The sequence below is a fragment of the Fundulus heteroclitus genome, chromosome 13 (assembly GCF_011125445.2).
Source record: "Fundulus heteroclitus isolate FHET01 chromosome 13, MU-UCD_Fhet_4.1, whole genome shotgun sequence".
Lineage (NCBI taxonomy): Eukaryota > Metazoa > Chordata > Actinopteri > Cyprinodontiformes > Fundulidae > Fundulus > Fundulus heteroclitus.
In genome coordinates, this window is record NC_046373.1 from 4,345,782 (window position 1) to 4,365,815 (window position 20,034).

Genomic DNA, 20,034 nt, shown 5'->3' on the forward strand with positions numbered 1-20,034 from the left:
TCCTCTCCACTGTTGTCACATCATAATTGGAATGTGTGTAATTGAATTTACATCAGCCTATGATATTGCATTTATATGAATGTATTTCTCTACAACCGGGGGTGGATTGGACCCGTTTGTCTTGTGCTTAGAGACGACATCTGTGGTGGGGTTGTATAAATAAAGTATTGAAATAAATTGTTAACTCCACGTAAACTAAACTGAATTAAGTAATTCGTGTTTTTATAGGAAACAACATATGGCAACATTTCTTTAGGATGCCACAAAAAGGCAACCAACGCGGGACCACTGAGAGAACCATTGTCCTTCACCGTTTCCTCCAGTTTCACCGACCAAAAAAAAAAAAAAAAAAAAACAACAACCGTGCACGTATGCACGTCTTCCAACGTGACCACACACACCCCCCTGGCCGTCGGGAGCGCGCGTGTGGCACACCCCCCTTTGACCGTCGGGAGCGAGCCAAAGGCACACACCCCTCTGCTGTGTCCTCACTCAGGACGGAAGTGAGTCCATTTTTTCCCCCTCAGTCTGATAAGAGCGGCTCGAGGAGCTGCAGCCCGTGCAACGCGCGCCCATGAGAGGGCAATACGTTATGTTTACGTGAGTGTGTGTCCGCCTCGTTGCAAACAACAACAACAACCGAGAAAACGAGGTAACGAAAGGGGTCGTCGGCGCGTGCGTCCGCCGCTTTTATTTTATTCTGTTGCTGTCTTGGTGAAGGGTGGGTGAGGGGAGGGAGCCCTGCGCATTCCTGCACGCAGAGAGCCAGACGGGGGATACTTGCCGACAGACCGGACGGAAGGAGAACCGGGTTTTATACCGCGGGGGGGGCACCGGAGGCTAGAGAACGAGTCCTGCCTCATGTTTCGGCTGGCCGTGTGGGAGAGTCGCCGTGGCTGAGCTGCTGCGTGACATGACGCTGACCCGGCGCGCGCTGCGAGCTCCCCGCTTTGATGAATAATTCACGCGCTCTGCGTCCGAGGTTCGCGCTGAGAATACCGAAGGAGCGTCGGTCTGGACGGACCGTGGCGGCGGAGCCCACGCCGGTCTGGTCGGACTGGTTTCCCGCACAGTGAGACGCAGGAGCAGCACGCCTTCTGCGGCTGCGGTCTTGGTGCTGCCGAGTGGCCCTGAAGTCATGTTGCCTGGTCGGTGGGGGAGGAGAGACTCCGCTTCCTGGGCTTCAGCACCCATCCATTTTTAGGGTTACTTACTTAAACGCCAGGCAGGGGACACTTCATGCACAAACCTTGTCCTTTGCATCGTCTCGTCTTGTTGTCGTTGGACACCTGGACTCTGATGAGCCTTGCTCAGTCATCTTTCTCAACAGAGAAAGAGATTTTTTTATTATTATTATTTTGCTACCCAGATGTCTGTTTAGCTTTTGAGCGTTGATTGCCTCCTTGTCTTTGCATCTAACCGAACCATTAGATGCCAATTTAAAACTTCAAGGTGATCAGCACAGTGGAACTGACCGCAAAATACCTCAAGAATCTACCTCACAACGTCGCCGTTTCTCCAGTGGAACTGGCTGACGCGTCCTCAGATGAATACCTCAAACTCATTTTTCCTGCACATGTGAGCTGAGCTGTGTTTCTGCTGCAGATGGCTTCCTTCCCAGACTCTGACCTGCAGACGTGTCCGCTGTGCAAGGAGCTGTGCGGCTCCTCCGCTCCCATCTCCTCCAGCTCCTCTACCTCGTCCTCCTCCTCGCACACCTCCAACTCCTCCAGCCACGCCACCAAGAGGCTCCACGTCCTGCCCTGCCTGCACGCCTTCTGCAGGCAGTGCCTGGAGGGGCAGCGCAGCCCCAGCGACCCGCTGAAGCTGCGATGCCCCACCTGCGACCAGAAGGTCTCCATCTCCGAGGCCGGGGTGGATTCCCTGCCTTCCTCCAACTTCCTCTTCAGCAACCTGTTGGACGTGGTGGTGAGCTCGGAGGACCAGATCCAGAACAAGAACGGCCACCATCACCTGGGCGGCCTGATCGGGGGCTCCTCCGGCTTCCACCCCTCGCACGGCGGCCTGCTGCACGCGCAGCACATGGGCGAGCCCCAGTGCAGCTCCTGCGACGAGGAGAACCCAGCCACGTCCCACTGCCTCGACTGCCAGGAGTACCTCTGTGACAACTGCGTGCGGGCGCACCAGCGCGTGCGGCTGACCAAAGACCACTTCATCGAGCGCCTGGGTGAGAGCCTCCACCTGAGCCGGGTGAACTCCAACAGCAGCGCGGGGCAGCCCGGCGTGTCTGTGTCCCTGGCCCAGTCCCTGCAGAACAACTTTGCCCTGCTGTCCCTGTTCCAGGACCGGATGAGCTTCTGCCAGCACCACGACAACGAGGTAAGGGGGTGCACGCGTCGCACCGTGTTCATGTTATTGTAAACTTGCTTGCATTCAGTCCTGCATTCAGTCTTACGTGGTCCTATAGTGCGTGCAGCATACGACCCATACTGTGGGCCATATGGCCTTGGGTTCAAAGGGAGCCGAGTGGCTCTTCACCTAGTTTCCCTGCAGAGGAGCAGGCACGTGTGTTGAGCTGGATTTTCACACACGCGCACTAACACACACACACACACACACACACAGACCTTACATCCATGCAAACACTTATAGGCGCACAGGCATAGAGTCTGGTTAATCTGTACCACACCATCCATTCAGGGCAGAGAGAGAGAGAGGGGGTTGGGGGGGGAGAGGCCCCTGCGATAGCTGCACAACACATGTTTCTAAGATGTTTAAAGGCTCTGTCCTGGGTAAGGATCTATATTTTTCTTATAATAAAAAAACAAAACAAAGGGACAGGTTGGAAATCAGCGTTTTTTCAGAGGCTAACCAAGCTACCGGGGCCTTTTGGAAGAGGAAACCTGCTTTTCCTTGTTTTTTTTTAGTCACGCGTTCAAAAAGAATCACAACAACTGTTAGAAGCTGGGCCTTCGTCGGGATGGCTGGTCTGAGCTGAGCGTCTCGAAGACGGCCGTCGTGTTGGGATTCCAACGTCGAGCTTTCCAAACAGAGCCTCGGGTTTGATATCCAACACGGCTGCTGAGAACGTGACATGTAGTCACAGCTGGAGCTAAAATCCGTTAGCGTTATTGACTGTTTGCTTCGCGTTACACCAGCCGGACGCAACTGATAATACGCTCGTCCCAGATGTGATATGTGATGTCGTTCTGGTATCCCAACGTTCGTGGCACCATCATTTGCAACGCAAATCTTGAAAATGTAGCGTTGAAAAAAACGGTTTTCCCACAATTTCGTTCTCTAAAATGACCCATCTACCAACTCGTAAGGCCCCGTCCATACGTAGACGGGTTTAAAACCGGCTCTCCCAGAGGACGGTCGTCGTTTTCACCTCGCTCTTCCTTCTATAATTGTGTGGCAGCGTTACAGCGCCACTCGCTGGCACGGCATAGGTTTTACAACGGCTGTTACGGCTCCACCGGCTTTGCGGTTTCATGTTTACGCTCAAACTTTCATTCACAGCATCCAGCTCCGTGTGGATGTAGCCTAAATCTTCGGCGTATCTATTCACGGATCCATGTGTCCATCCTCTCTCCTTTGCTCCACAAACTATAGTAATAAAAAAAAAAATCCATCCATCATCTGATTATCTTCCACCCATCCCTCCAGCCATCAGTTTTCTCCATCCATTCTTTACTTCTTGTCCCACTATGAACAGTTGTATTCCTCTGTCCTTTTGACCATCTTGTCCACCATACATGCATCTACCAATCTTCTTTAAACCCGTCTTTGTATTTTTTGTTGAAAAACCGGCTTTTAGATTCATACCTTTCCGGCAGACCGAGCTAGGACCGAGATGTTTGGCTATAAAAGCCTGGAAAAGTGGGTAGGATTCCTGATGCGAGGGCATATATTTATGATGTATGGGCGTCCAATTAAGTCAATCTAATGGAAAAAGTCACCGGCGTGTTAACACTTTTTACATCGCCGTTGACTGTGGTTACAATCTATTAAGTTACGGAGGCATGTGTCCCTCACTGCCTGGGTCTGCAATTAAACACTGCCGACCCAGCAGGATGCCGTTCATTGTTAACAGGGACTCACAAAATCTACTGGTGCAGCCCACCATGAAGTTACATGTGCTGTGCGACTTAAGTAGGTTCAGGAAGGTTTGGCGTCATGAAAACGTGCTCCAGTGCCCTGTTTTTTTCTTTTCTCCCCAGAAGCCTCATAACAGCCCTAATAGGGAGGCAGCACTTTAGAGATTAGATTGAACCGTTTGGGTCGGGGGAGGGCTAAACACCGCTGATTGACGAAGTGTTTCCAAGATTTTATGTCCAACTTTCTCTTTTATCTCTGGGCCGTTCTCTAGCAGAGCTTGTAAATTTAGTCAACTTGAAAGTGTATGTCCGAAATTTTATATTTTTGTTCTATTAAAGGGAAGGGCTTGTTTTATGGGGAAAAATAAAGAAAAGTTTGAAGCCAGAGCGAGAGAATGTTTGGTTTGATTGTTGTACCTTTTGTAGAAGGGGTAGCCGCCTCCCCAGGGTACAAATAAAAACAGTATATCGTCTAATCTAAGCCCGACGGTCTGTTGGATCTCGAGGCTGTTTGTAGCGCAGCAAAGGTGACCTTTATGTGTTTTGCTTTGTGGAGCCTGCGATTCAATATTGTACGCACGATGACCAAACCTTCGAAGTTGTAGTACTAAGTACTAAGAAGCGATCACTGCAACAATCCGTTCAACCTTTTTAGAAAACCGTTAAAAGCGTAAACCAGCCGACACATTCTCTTCATTTGAAGTTATTTTGACTTTGTTTTTTAAACGGCTTACAATCTAGTTCATTATGGCCACCTGTATGTTTGAAGTTTAAAACCAGTGAAATGCCGTGGTTCAGCTAAACCAAAATGGCGTCATGACACGCACACGCTATAATGAAAACCGTGCCAAAGTGTGTTGACATCAACCTTTTTAGCTACACAGTTTAGCAATGTGGCTTTTGGAGCCATCAATCAACCATTTAAGCTGACCACGTCTCATGTTGATGTGAACTTTTGTAATGAATCCGCTGTCATGGTTGGCACCAGTGACTATTGTCGCACTGCTCACCTAATTCACACCTACTCGCCATCTTGGCTCTGAATATGTGAATATTTAATATCTTAGTGACTCAGAGAATGCTTCCCGAGGCCGGTCTGACAGCGTCTTGTGAATAAGGCTACAAACAGGTTTGATGTTAATGGCCTGTTTGTTTTATTAAGTCAGGATGAGCGCTGATGTTACCTAAAAATCCTTTTGACTGCTTTGTTGACTAGTGTTTCACGCTTCTGCCGTCTCAGCTGTCCAGGTTCTGTCGTGTTGTGACCATTTCACCGTTAAACTCTGTGTGCTGAAAGGTTCATTGATTCCAGGACGTTGCTATAGTCCTCTGATCAAACAAAAATCTCTGCCTGTTTATGCACATTCCACATAAATCATCGGCTGTCACAGTGAGTATGAAAAGTGGGGCTGGATGAAATGGAAAAGAAGCATATTGATAAAATAAATCATATTGATCGATATAGATAAATATCAAAAAATTCAAAACCTGTTAAGTGCATACTTAAGTAAGAGTAACAATACTTGAAAACAATTTTTTTTTTACTTAAGTAGAAGTAAAGCGTAGTCAGCCAAGAAATTACTTAAGAGTAAAAAAGTATTGTACTGAGTAACTAATCATTACAGCTGATCATTTTAATAATTTAAAATTATGTAATCTGACAAACGTATAAGGTTATGTGCAAATTCTGGTATTTTAAAGACAAAAATGAAAGAAATCTACAATACCATAAGTGCAAAATAAATTCAGGCAGAGTTAAAACTTGAAAGCAGTACTTACAGCTGTTAATGTATATACAGCATGTCAGAACAGTGCAACGTACTTCCATTGACATCTACTGTTTACTGTGCGTTCATTTGACCTCCAAATGGCTTATTGAGCTCAGCAGATAGAAAATAACATTAAAATACTAAAGTTTGTGTACAAATAAGAAGTCTCACTTTAACAAACTCTAGGTTTTTGCCTCTGTGGTGCATTTCTGGTTAAAACAAGTATTTTGTTCATGAAATTACTCACAGCAGGTAGAGCAGCAAGACATTATACTCAAATAAGAGCAGCGATATTAAAGTAATAATACGACTCAAGTAAAAGTAAAAAGTACAGTGCAGTAAAACTACTCCTAAAAGTACAGATTAATGCTCAGTGCAGCACGTTCTCAACACGTAAACGCCTCTATGGTCATTTTCAGATGCCCTACACAAATCCCATTTGCTTTGATTGTCACAAATCACCAAAAGTCTCTGTTAGAAACAAAAATCCACCCTCCTGAGTCCATCACTGAAAACAGATGGCTACTTTATTCTTGGAAAATGCACGTTTGTTGCTAGATAGACCCCATGAATGGATCAGAAACATCCCAAATGTGATAAATAAAACCAGCTAATATTGATGATTTTACTTAAGTTAATTGCTTTATCAGATACTCAAAGTGTTATAAAGCAAATTAACGAATAAACGTGGCCTTTTTAAAATAAATAAATAAATAAAACAAAAAGATCAATTTGCGACAACAAAAACAGTTTGGATTACCGGTTCAGTATTTTTTTTTTTTTTTTTTTTTTTGCATTTTTTTTTTTGCATTTTTGTCTGATACCTCCAGCCCACTGCCAGTAAGCAAGTGGGTGCAGTTTTGCAGTAAGGGCCTCATTTCCCACTCACTCGCTGCTGTTGAGCCCCGGGGCAGGGCGTGACACAGCAAAGGGCTTTTCTTTCTCTACCTGTGAGCAGTGAGAAATCTGGGCCATTGTCCATCAACCATCTCGACGTCCGTCATGCTCACATTTTTCCATTTATGTTGACGTTCTGCTGGAAAGATCAGTTTGGTGTGTTTGCGCAATTCAGGACTTCTTTAGGTGCTTATTAGATGTTAATTTGTTCGTTCTAACCAACGTAGGTGCAGGTTGCTGGCTAATTTATTATGCTTTATTTTTATTTTATTTATTTTTTTATGTCGTTCGTTTTACTCAACGTTTCTCCCATCTGGAGTGGACTTTAAAGGAGCCTTTAACTCTTGGTGTCAGGACCAGACCAAAACCCCAACATCTCTGTAATCTCCCTCATGATTACTTAGATTTGTCTTGAACGCTCCATGAAAAGTGCAATTTTATTCAAATGACTTGTTTTAGTTAAAAATGTAACTCTGGTTGATTCACTTAACTGGATGGAACAACAACTCTAAAAACATTTATAAAACTGGTTTATAAATGTTGCGTATCTCGTGCTCCATGCTATCCTTTAGGGCTGGCCGATATGGCTTAAGAATGAAATCTTTTCGTTTTTTGTTTCACAAAAAGGAATGAAAGAATTATCGAAGAAATTATTTAGAAAAACTTGCTATTCTGTCAAGCATTTAATCTGGATGTTGACCTGTATCCCAAGTGCAACTAAATACAAGCTGTTTAACATGCTTGTAAAAGAAGATGGCAGCCCTGCCATCGTAAACCATGGAAATATGACAAAATGTTTGCCGTTTAGTGGTTTTACACAATGAGCTAAGAACAGGCTTCATCTCACCTGTGTAACTTCAAACTAACTTAAAAACATAAGTAAATGAGTAAATCAAATTGTCTCTTATTATGGTAAAAAAAAGTTTTCTCTTTACGATATTTTGACAATAGATTGCCCTAAACATAATATTCAGTAATGCATAATCTCTTTATGGAAGCCCAATGAGTGCACTGGCTAAATTAAATCTCAAAAATTTTAAAATTCAAATTAATTGATTAAATCAATCTATTTCCCAGGCCTACAATGCTTATAAAATACATGGGTAGGTCAGATTGATGCTTCAGTTTTCATCTTTTAAGCTGGCGCATACTGATGGACTAAACAACAACCTTCTAGTGTTAATAAAGTCGCTATCTTCTTCTACTTCATGCAGAATGGCTGTAGGTTGACGTCATCTACAGCTGTAAACTGTATATCATAGTAATAGTTCTCCTAAAGAGCTCTAGATCAGGTTTTTATCTCCATAAAGGTTATGATTTATGATCATAAGAACAAAACGCTTTAAGAACATAGCCTGTTATTCCTTTATCCCTGACAAATATTCTTTTTTGGCATAGATTTAAACATGTACACCTACAAACAGGTTTTTCTTTTGTTATGTCAACATCTTTGTGTGGCACAATCAATATCTGACCACACAGGTCATACTGTACCTGAGGGGGGGGGGGGGGAGAAAAACAAAGGTAATCTTCCACATAGATAATAGTAGCTGAGGCTGGTGATTGCACAACAAGGAAGCCAGTGAGCAGCGACTTTAAATGCAAGACATATCTACCACACAGGGTAATGCTGTTGCCATGCAAGGTTTATTGCAACATTAACAGTTTTATCAAAAGGCATATAAAGTAATTTAACTTTGGCAACAAAAAAAAAAGACCCTCCACAGGCAGGATAGTGTGATGAACATGTAATAGATGAGGGGTGTAATGTCGCCGTGTCCACAAGGCTGCACGGCTTGACTGGCGGGGCGTTTTGACTCTCGCTTCACACCTACACGCCGTCTCGGCCCTAAACCTCCCATTCCGCCTTCATAATTTAACACATTCGTCCAGAGCGGGCAGAAGGTGTCTCGAGGCTGGATGGAAAGTGTGGCGGAGAAGGTTCCAGCGTTGAGTTGTGTGATGAAGGCGCTCGCACGTGCTCGGCTGCTTCTATGTGGCACGCGTGAATTACCCAAGGAGATCCGCGGGCGCTTGGCGGGTTTCTGTTTTCACTTGTCAACAGTGTGAAATTAGTGAGTCGAACACATACAGAGGCTTGTTCCGTTTGAGTTATTTCTAAACGTGTTCTACTCGGCCTCTGGAACAGTGTTTGTTTTCAGAAACTGTTTCAATTTGGTCTCATATGTGGTCTTTGAAAGAAAATATAATTCAGCTGTAGTCGCATTTTAGTCATGTGCAGTCTTTTCAGTTTTAATCAGCTTAATTTAGTCACAGAGGAAGGCTTTTTTTGGGCCTCTTGCATCTTTAGGGGGAAATCATTTATTTACACCCAGGGGAAATATTTATCTTTAAAACAGAATGGAGTTAGCAGTAAATTGAGCTTGATCTTGAAGCAATTTTTATTTGAATTTCGATTTTCAATAACGTCACAAAAACCATGGACCAACACAAAGTAGTGAATTGCTGTGAAAAGGAAAGAAAATGAGGCGTGCAAATATTTTTTTTTCCAAAGAAAAATTGTAAATGTGTGCGGTATATATTTTTACTTTGACAAACCCGACTAAAATCCAGTGACCTGGCAGTAAAGAAAGCCGTCTGGGTGTGTAGTTTATTATCAGCAGAAATCCAGCTGGTCCTTGAAGGCCTCAGAGGTTTGCTGGAGAACATCGGTGAACAAACGCCACCATTGAGACCAGGGAGAAAGCTGTGAAAAGGCTTTAAACGGGGTTAGCTTCTAAAACAACATCCCAAGCTGCGACCATCTCAGAGTCGTCCACAGAGGAGCGGCAGAAAAAACTTCTGACTTTAAGGCACCTTGCCCAGTGATCCTGTTTAATTCAGGAGTGCCAGCAGACCTGGTCCAACGCACTGCTTGGAGTCTCTTAGGGCTGACTATCTCTGCCCTATTAAAGACAGGAAATCTCCCTTAGATGAGACCATTTCACGTTGAAGGTGGGACTTGTGTCGCGGCTGATCCCCCACCCTGATAAGAAGAAATGCAAGTTACGCACACGCAAATTAGTGCAACGCTCTACCGGAGCGAGATAAATGCCACTTTTTGTTCGGACCGCAAGCGGGCAGAGCGTCCCACGCTGGGTGAGAAGTTGAAATGGAAAATTGGATTACATCAAAGAGCGCCCTCTGCTTGCTGTGATGTCACGCTCCAGCATACAAACACACACACACACACCGGCTCCGTCTGAGGCACACCTAATGATATGTTAATCCCGCAATATGTCACTCTGCGTTTTAGATTAAATTGTTCTCGGCGCGCCGACGTGCGCAGCGTCCCGGCGCCCAACCACAAGCCGCCTTTACGGGCGGGGAGGTGGTTGCCGGGCAATGGCCGGTTGAAAACGTGCTGCGCTTTTACGGATTAGGTGAAGTTGAACTAATCAGTTTGATGGCCTTCTAATGCCTTTGTGTCTCCTGAAGGGCCAAGTTTATATAGCTTGATCTTAAGATGTTGGGCTCTCCGGGGGAGGTCCAGGAATCTCCTTCCTCCTCATTTCTACGATTCGTCTTTAATTTGTGTCTGTGTGTTTTTTTTTTTTTTTTTTTTTCTTTTTAACCGCTCCAGTTATCTAGTTCTTTTGTTAAAGGCTATCACTCAAAACATTTGCCTTCTCGGTCACCGGTGGAGAATGTTTGCAAGGAAACCTAACCCAACGCCGACGCCGATACAAGTCTAGAGGAATTCCTGTAACCTGAGTTTATACCTCCTGGGTTCTCTTTTTCCCTTCTCCCTCTCTCACACACATGCTGGGTATTTCCTCTGTAGACTCCTGCCTTTCCCATCAGCCCGCTCTGTCTGTTTTCCGTCAAAGACCGGGGCCGTTTATAGATACAGAAAACCTCCTCGACATGATTTAGCAGCTGTTGCAGTTAAAGGGGCTCGCGGTTACACTTTGTCACCGCTGGAAGTATCTCGCCGAGTGTGTGACGGCAGTTGCATCTCCCATCTGTGGGTAGTTATCCCCTGAAGAGGATTTTTTTTTTTTTTTTTGGGTGTGTGTGTGTGTGTGGCAGCAGATTTCTATTATATGAAGTTGGACTTCCAGGGTTTTAATGTGCACCATGTGCCCAGTAATTAGAGAGCGTTCCTTGTTTCCTGTGCGTTTTTAATTTAGGCCAAATGGAAGCGTGCGCAAGCGCGTTGAAGCTTTGATGTCTATTCAAGGACTTTTTGCCTATATAAATTTTATGGACACAAAGGAAGGCATTTATCACATTCTCTCTGACAACGAGATTTAGAAGTTGTTCAGAAGCCGGAACCCGTGCCACTTCCTACTCAGCGGTTGGGCCCAAATGGGATTTTAATTGGCCATTATTTGACCTCACTCAGCAGAATTGTGCTGTTAACACTTTAAAACTTTTGACCCTGAATTTTGGACACACCGCACAGCTTCCAGGTACAGTTTACCTAGCACAGATCAGCCGAGCCTTTAAAGCTCGATTTGTTCTAAGTGAGGGCACGTTTGGACCCTTTTCGTCTCTTTAGGTCAAAGACGAAGTTTGGGACTTTACTCAGTCTTTTAGCCACAGGCGGGCTAAAAGCTAATCGCATGTTTTGCTCCAGTCCAGTCATTTCTTTACTGGGAACAGCCTTCACTGTCAAAGTAAGAAAATATTACGGTATACCAAAGGCTGTCTTGTGAAAAACCTACCCTGGTTAGTTTTGAATGTTCTACTTGGTCTGTAAGATTAAATAAATTTATATTTTGATTTTTGTATCCAAACAATCAGAGAACAATGCAATGGACAACAAATAAATCATTTTGCCACTTTCCACCTTCCCCTACGATTTCCCCAAAGATGCAATGTCCTGGAATCTTTGTTAATTTAAGTATCTTAGCTAGACTGGAGTAATTCCACCCTTCACAGTGACTTTCACAAAGACCGTATTGGTTGCTGCAGCTTCTTGTCCGTATGACCACACCCTTCCAGCTGAGGCTCAGTTTTTCCCCTACCCAGAATGTCGAGTCGTAAAATGTTGCTCTTTCAAAAGGCCCATGAACCAGCAAAACGACATACAGCAAAAAGGTTTAATCCCAGAGCTATATATGGAAATTGAAAAATAAGGATGAAATAAAATTTGTAAGAATATAAATGCTAAAAGCCCCCAAAATAAAACAGGATAAATTCAAAGTTAAAGGATCGTGATTACATTTTTTTTAATGAAATGCAGTTAAAGCACGACTTGGAGAAATACTGACAATGTACTTCTCATTGGCAACAATTTCATTACTTCTGTTTCTAATTAAAATGTTTGTTAAATATGGAATAAAACATCAAATTCAACAGAGGGCAACAAGAAAAAGAATTTTTTTTTTTAATTAAAAGTGGATTTGGTGGGCCCCTAGATTAGCTTGTTTCTGTCAGTGCAGTGTGGAACAGTAGTAATGCGGGTTGTTTACCATGTCAGGCAAATGCTCAGCGACTAAGAATAGCTTCATTGTGTTTGTACACGTGGACATTTGTTACCTCTCAGCGCCTCCACATTTCATTCACACAGTTTCTCCAATTTATTGATTCTTTCATGAATCAGGCTGTTATTACCTTCCCAGGCTCCCTGCCTCCCCCCCCTTCCACCTCCTTGTTGCTGAGGCCCCCTTCCTTTTCCTCCCCCCCTCCCTGTTTCCTCCTCCCGGCCAGTAGCATGCTCTCTGCATGAGGAGGCCAGCTGACTCCGGGTTGTTTCCTTTCTCCTCCGTGCCCCTGACCAATCAGAGCGCCAGCTCACAGCCACCGCCCTCCCCGCCGCGCCGTGTAGCTGGCCGAGTTTCAAAACATGGCCAGGGGGAGGTCTGAGCGTTGTATTCGTGGCAACGGGCCAGCGGGGTTTGCCCCGGGAGGGCGGAGCGCCGGCTGAGACGATAAAATGGACCCAGCAAGGAGGGATGTTGAAACGTAGCTGAAGAATTTCTTCTAAAAGCTTAGCTCTGACGTCTGCGTCGGCTTAACGGGATGGATTTCAGTTCAGCTTTTGTCGTCACATGCTTGAATCTTATCCCTCAAATGATTTTCATTTTATAGCAACGAACACCAGAAAATAAAGAGCGTTTCCTGCACTGAAAACGTACACCTTTTTTTTTTTTTTGTTGTGGGGGGTGTAAAACGGCATTCAGTTTCTATCCCAGGCCTGCATATAATTCAACGTACTGGGCGCGACTTGTATTGCTTTTAGGCGGAGAGAACCTCCTGAGGTTTTTCTGCATTTGAGAGCTGTTGGAATTTTACTTATGATGCTTTTAGCGAGATTTCTGTTTTCGTCAACATGTTTGTCTGCAGCCGCCTGGCGCGCTCACAGCTGACATCGGCCTCCAGGAATTTCCTCTTTAGGGTTACTTGTGCTGTTCAGATGTTTCTCCTTTCAGGTCTTTCTGCTGCTTGAGACGAAACAGACATTCTTTAAAGCTGATTTTAAAAGGGTATAGTTAAGATTTAGGCAAGCTTTCTTTTTCAAGTAGTTTTTATTGTTATGCAGGTATTTTTCTCATTCAAATCCATTACACACTTGTTTTGTTGGAAAAATGCAAAAAACAAAAGCAAGAAAAGCCTAAATTAAAAGTATTTAAAATGATTTCAATGCCCGATAAAGGATATATTCTAATAAATGATTTACAAGAAGACGTCTACCCCATAACCTTCTCACTTACAATATATTTAAGCAAATAAAATGTTGGAAACATGCTTCTCTGGGGTAAGCATCTGAAGTCGCTTGTGAAAAGCAGGTTAAACCCTGCACTCCCCCATGTTAAAGGGCCCCGTTTTACAGCCGCCATAAACATGTTTACAGTCTGCTAGGAATAATGGCTCTGGTCGCTCAGCGCTGCTGCGAGGGCTAAGTGAATGCAGAGGTTGCTAGCCAAAGGGACGGCGGACGTGTTCTCGGTCACATCCCCCGGCCCTTACTCACCGCGTCGCTCCAAAAAGCCACCATGGTGACATCCAGGTGAGCCAGCTTCACATGAAAATACATACTGGTGGGGGACGCTGTGGTGACGCTACTACAACCAGCCCTGATATCTAGTCCATTTAAGGCCATTTATTTATTTATGCTGTCTTTTTTTTTAACTTTTTTTTAAAAGGTTGCAATTACTGCTTCCAGGGGCCGTTACATATATATAGATATATATATATATATATATATAATAAAAATATATATATAATATATATAATATAAAAATATATGATAATATATATATATAATATATATATATATAAATACAAATCCTATATATCTATCTCGTCTATCTAAATATATATATATATCTATCTATGACTATAAAAATAATATAAAATAAAATCATTTTATTTTAAGCAACGAAAGACGCAGAGGAACGAAAGCTCAGCTCAGATAAAACAACAGAAAACAAGGCAGGAGGGGCAGCACATGTGCTGATGACTCCTTTTTAAACCTTCTCAGACTTGTTTTTTCCTTTTTTACCGAAAGCAGATTCACACTTTCTGGTTTTTCTGGCACTGCGGTGTGACATTACGGAGCCCCCTCCCCCCTCCGCCTGTGTCGGCGCTGTGCACGCAGGCAGCGCATGCAGCACAGGGCCAATGCTAATGGCCAGTGGAGCCGGTGCCCTCTCCCCCAGTTCTCAGTGCCGCTGAGGGGAGGATGGGAATTAGAAACGGAGCTAATGCAACTGCTGTGTGAACACAAAGCCAGGTTGCGCGCGACCGGCAAGGTTTTACACGCCACGCAGCGTAAAGGAACCACTTTCAGTAAAAACTAAATCATACCGTTACAGCTTTTTTATAATAATAATGATAATGAATCAAAATAACTTTACCAGCGGCCCAGCCTAGAAAATATCACCAATTCAGGAAGTAAAATGATTTTAATGTGCTGGTTCAAGCCCAACTTGGTAATAAAAAATTAAACAAACATTTAAAACTAATGAGAATGGGGAAACCTAATGGACAAACACACAGACATTAAATGACATCCTTACAGGTCAAAGTCTTTAAGTAATCGTGTACAGAACAAATACAGCAGGGAGTTTTCTCTGGCTGTATAGCATGTAACTTAATGCTAAACAGCACCTGTTGCTGCACACTGCAACTCAGCTGGCTGAAAGACGGCTATCGCACGTTTAAAACTTTTTATAAATATTTCTGGTTTGTGAATAACAGGGGTTCATGGCGGGGAAACTTAAACATTTTCCAATACGGTTGAGATGGATCTGCGAGATGACATGAGAGAAAGAAAGAGGCGCACCGGTCTGCTAATGTGATGCAACAATCCGCTTCCCCCCACAGCCGAGCTAGAATCCTCCTGCTCAGCTTTATGCGGTGTGACGTCGTGGTGAATCCACACACACTCCGACATCAAAGCCCCTCTTGTAGGATTTGTTGCTTCAGCTGTACATTAAGCTGGCTGATTGCTTTTGTGCTGCAGGTTCAGCGCTGTAAATGAAGTCATTTCGGCCTCAAAGCCTCCTTCTCACGGTGTTTCCTGTGGAGATGACACCTCGGCATGCACGTCACCACGCCCACTCCACATCGTTTTTTTTTTTTTTTTGGGTGTTTTTCCATTTCTGAAGCACGTGCACGCCGGGACTTTCCGTGACACTTCCATCTCATAAATCGAAAGCCCCCCGGAAAAACAAAAGAGGGTTATTTCACTCGGCTTTTAGATGTGAAGACAAACAAAATCACTTCATGGGGGATGTGACGTTGCAGGAGGATGGGGGGTGAAAACAGGACCAATGCATGAAGAGAAGAGCCTGCATCCTGTGTGGATCAATATTATCGAGCTGTTTTCCAAGATGCTCGTGTATTATGTAATCTACAGCTCCACCAGGGAGCGTGTTTCACCTCGAGGAGCAGTTGGCTGCTGATGACACCCAAGCAGGACGCTGCATTGAGGACGCCTGCAGCTGTTTGTCATTGGATGCTGTTTTAGAAAGGGGGAAAAAAAACAGACTTTTCCACTATGAGCTTTCTGGTCTTTGTTAGGCACTATTAATAGCCATATAATATTGGATTCATAAAATGGGTTTTGAAATTGCGTTAGTTTTTTTTTCTTTAGATATAAACAAAGTTCAGAAGCCTAATAAATAAAAACGGTCACCACTGCTCCGCCTTTCAACAATTTGATCTGATCAGAACTGATCCTCGTCCCCTCGTTCTCCCTGAGGCTCATCATCCTCATCCATCACCTTCTCCCTCCACCCTGACCCAGCAGCATTCCAGCCTTTTGTGTGGGCCGTCTCCCTCTGGAATTCAGGAGACGTCAGCGGGGGGGTGGGGGGTGGGGGGGGGACAGGAAGGCAGAGCCGAGGAGGGCAGTGAGTGACAGGGTGGTGCAGAAACCGTGGGGGAGGCTGGGGAGGTGGTAAGAAAAGGATCCAAAGAGGAGGTTAAGCCAAAGCCAGAAAGGAGGTGGAGGAAGTAAAATCAAGGGGGAGGTGTGTCTCTGTGTGTGTGACTCATTAGATTAGGCTGCTCCCCAAGGGAACTGCCAATATTGATGGATTGATTGCAGGCCCCTCTCCATCCACTCCATTCTGCTGCTATTGGAGGCCATTGATCTGGAGTCTCTTTGGGATATGACGCACAGTGCATATTTAATTAACTTCCTATTACAACCAATCAGCATTTAGACAGGGGCTTTACAGCAAAGCTTAGTTTTTAACAGCAAAGGTTAAATCACTTTTTTTTTTTTTTTTGCCCTCAGGGAAATTTTGAACACCCTTTTTAAAAGAGCTGTATTTTATATACTCCGTAAAAAGCCTGCACGGATTCTCCTGATAGCAATCGCTTTGATTGTGGTATATTGCAAGCTGGGGCCAATTAATCCTGAAGCATTTCTCAAAGCTGAAATTAAAGAAAAATCCCTTTACAACATGGTCCGTACCCAGTCCGGAAAAGTGTCCAACTGGCTTTTTTGTCCTTGTATGTAAAGGATGAAATAAGCTGTGAAAAAAACATTTGTTTTTCCAGAATGTTTTCCTTGCTTGATTTCCAGTATTTTAAAATCTTAACTCCTACTAATTGTTCGCTCAAAATTAGTGGATTCATTTCCAGACTGGTCAGAGATCATTGTAGTTTATTTTGGTTTGATCTTCATCGAGACTGAGAGGTAAATTCCAAGAAATGAAACTTGTTGAAAGAAATTAAGTTTAAAATTGTTTTATTTACCCTTTTTATAATGCAATGAAACTGATAATGACATTTCTTTGATCATAATGACTCAATGAAATGGTTACTGAAACAAAGTAACTTAAGCTCATATCATCTTGAGATATTGTTCTGATGAATCTATTATCAAAATGAAGAAAGGTTAAGATTTCATCTCCACAAGACAGATTGTAAAAAAACGAGCTTCGAGTTATATCTAAACACCTATAATGAAACAGGGCAGTCACAGATGGCAGATTTTTCATTAGTTGAATAATCTAACTAGTTTGCTCTGAAAAGCTTTTCAGATTAATTTCTTAAACGTCCACATGTCGCGTACCACAGCAACATGAAGTGAAAGGGTTGTGCTGTGAGGCATAAATTATATGTAAAAGATGCCACCTTTAGCCTGAGAAAAATGAACAAAATCAAGCCCTTATTTATGCATTTCTAAAAAAAACCTTTGTATCTGTTTCAAATATGAGTCTGACCTGGAAATACCCAAAAATCAACTTCAACCGAGTCCATGGTCCATCTTCAGAGGAAAAATTATCTGTTTCTACCAAACCCTTTACTAGAAATGTTATAATAGAGTACAACATTTACTTAAAGGTATAAGTTATTAACTGTATGCTATTTTTTTTTTATACAGCCAATTTTTTTCACTGGCTGTATTGTCTATAAAAGCTGCGCATTAACCCACACAGGCACATCAAACAGGCATCTAAATGCTTTCACAAACGCACATTTAGCTGAAAATGCAGCAGACGACGTGTCTAATTTCAGAGGTACCTCCGCCATGCTTGGCTTGAACGTTAACCAGGGATTGGAGACACTCGCTTCACCTCAAAATAACATAAAACCATCATCAGAACAATACAGTAATACAAGAAAACAATCCATCTGTTAATATTAGCTTCAAGAATTTCATAAAAATAAATATTATTTAGGGTTTTGGAGCCAGATGGACATTTGTAGAGTGTTCTTGTTGAACCTGACTGGGTGTGATCCAGTTGTTTCTCTCTGCAGAGTCTCGATTTTTAATGCTTGGAGCACAATAATCCTCAGTCACAACTAAAAACCCTCATAGAAATGCATCAAATGTCTGTAATTGCTTGGGAAAATGGTTTTGATATTTAACGTTTTTGATTGTGGAAAATGGCAGTTGTAAACGTCTCTGCCAACATATCCCCCACATATGTGGCTCTAGATCTGCTTTTGCCTCCCTTTGGTTCCTGTTTTCTTCCTCCGGCTGTGTTTTTGAAGGAGGAGCGTTCTCTGGGGTGTTGAGGATGTCAGGCTCCCTGGTAACACATGCATATGGATGAAGTGCGTTAGTATTCATGGCCCTGCTTTTTTTTTTTTTTTTAATTAGCGATGTGTTTGTAGGGGAGAGGGAATGACACGTCACTCTGTGGCTTAGTTTGTCATGGTGTCAGGCTCATTTTGCTGGCATGCAACATTAAAACACATGATACATTTAAATAAGAGTATTAGTTATTCATGGCATTTACAAGGACAAACGGAAGCTCCCAAAAAAAAGAAAATCCAGCATCTCTTATTTAAAAAAGAACAATTAACCCTGCTGCTGTCTAGATAATATAATGTATTGAATATTGCAGTCGTGATGGAACTTTATTTATTATGATACATTGACGTAAGCAAAGAAATTACAATAAAAACACATTAAGAAATACATTTTCAAATGCCTTTTTCACCTCTTTTATTGATTAACTTAAATATGAGGGCAACGAAATATATAAAGTCCCAGTGGGAAATCCCATTAGCGTATAACAAAAAGATTTTTTAAAGTTACGTTTTAAAAGAGTAAGAAGAAAAATCTAATAAACTAGTGAAAGTAATAGTTAAAATGGAATATCAAAATATCGCAGCTATCACAAGGGCTAAATGGGTGAATTAGGTGGGACTGTAGCGTAAATAGCGGTGCATGGGGACATAAGGCTTTAGATGGAATTGGTTTGACACGTAAAATATTCATAGATATCGCCAAACTCTGTAATTTCTCTATGATGTAACATGAGCAAGAATATTGCAGCCTTTTTTCCAGCCAGCTGATCAGCAGTGCGCAGCAACAAGTGTGGGATGAAATCTCAGTCTCATAGTTTGATTCATTTGCCTAAAAGGTTTCCAGATTAAACACAAATGAGTCCGGTGGCTGGTCTGCACCGTGACTTTGGTCTCTGTCTCCAACCACAGGAACTCTGTCAGACCGCACTTCATGTTGCTCACCTGTGCGCGTGTGCTCGTCTCTGGCAGGTGTTTCTGTTCTTCTGTGAGACCTGCTCGGTGCCCATCTGCAGGGAGTGCAGCGTCAGCCGCCACATGGGCCACACCTTTGTCTACCTGCAAGACGCCGTGCAGGACTGCAGGGCCATCACCATCCAGCTGCTGGCAGACGCTCAGCAGGGACGGCAGGCTGTCCAGGTGAGAGGATATTACATGGTTCCCCGACGTGACGGCATTTAGCGTTAGAATGGCTTCTGTTTGCATGTGCAAAACTAAAACGTCAAGAAATGTTCTCAACACCGTTCACACCTCCGACTTGCTGTGGTGTAGAAGTTTATCTCAGACGTTTTTTTCTTTAAAGCAGTTACAGCATCTGTTGCCGGTTGCATCTGAGCTGCATCTAAGCATCATCATCTGAAAACAGATAGAAACTGAAAACATCTCTGAAGAGGTTTTATGTACAGAGTATAGTCGGTACTCTAAAAAATCACCACTAATTTACCATAGATATTTTAAATCTACAAAAACAAATGGATCAAGATGCATTAATCAAGGCAAGGTTTTTAAGGAAATGGAAATATTAACCGAGTGTGACGCACATTAACTAGTAAGCAATCCAAGCTGCGTCAGTGTGTCTGCATTTAGAGAACGCTCCAATTAATAGAACAGGGTGACGGCAATAACAGTTTCATTTATATCCCTCCTCTGTAATATAATAGGCCAAACAGATTGTTAACAAGGGAGAGGTCCACCATACAAGTCCTCCTACAGATTAAAGCTTGCAAATCTGCCCTCATCCATCTCCTCCAAAGACCGGGACCTGAGGGGAGCAGCTGTGCCTTTGGACTCAGCGCTGAGCAGCAGCAGCAGCAGCAGCAGCGAGCGGGACCCGGCCATTAGAGGCCATCAGCTTAGATATG

General features: G+C 43.4%; 1 protein-coding gene across 1 annotated transcript in view; it reads left to right on the forward strand.

Moving 5' to 3' along the window:
• Nucleotides 1-377: 377 nt before the first annotated feature.
• The window catches only part of trim71 (tripartite motif containing 71, E3 ubiquitin protein ligase), a 42,746-nt gene continuing 23,089 nt past the window's right edge, over nt 378-20,034 (forward strand). Inside the window, exons 1-3 of the mRNA XM_021320659.2 lie at nt 378-652; nt 1,606-2,340; nt 19,145-19,312. Coding sequence (XP_021176334.2) covers nt 1,606-2,340; nt 19,145-19,312 — 903 coding nt within the window. The 5' untranslated portion in view covers nt 378-652. The remainder of the gene's footprint in view (nt 653-1,605; nt 2,341-19,144; nt 19,313-20,034) is intronic.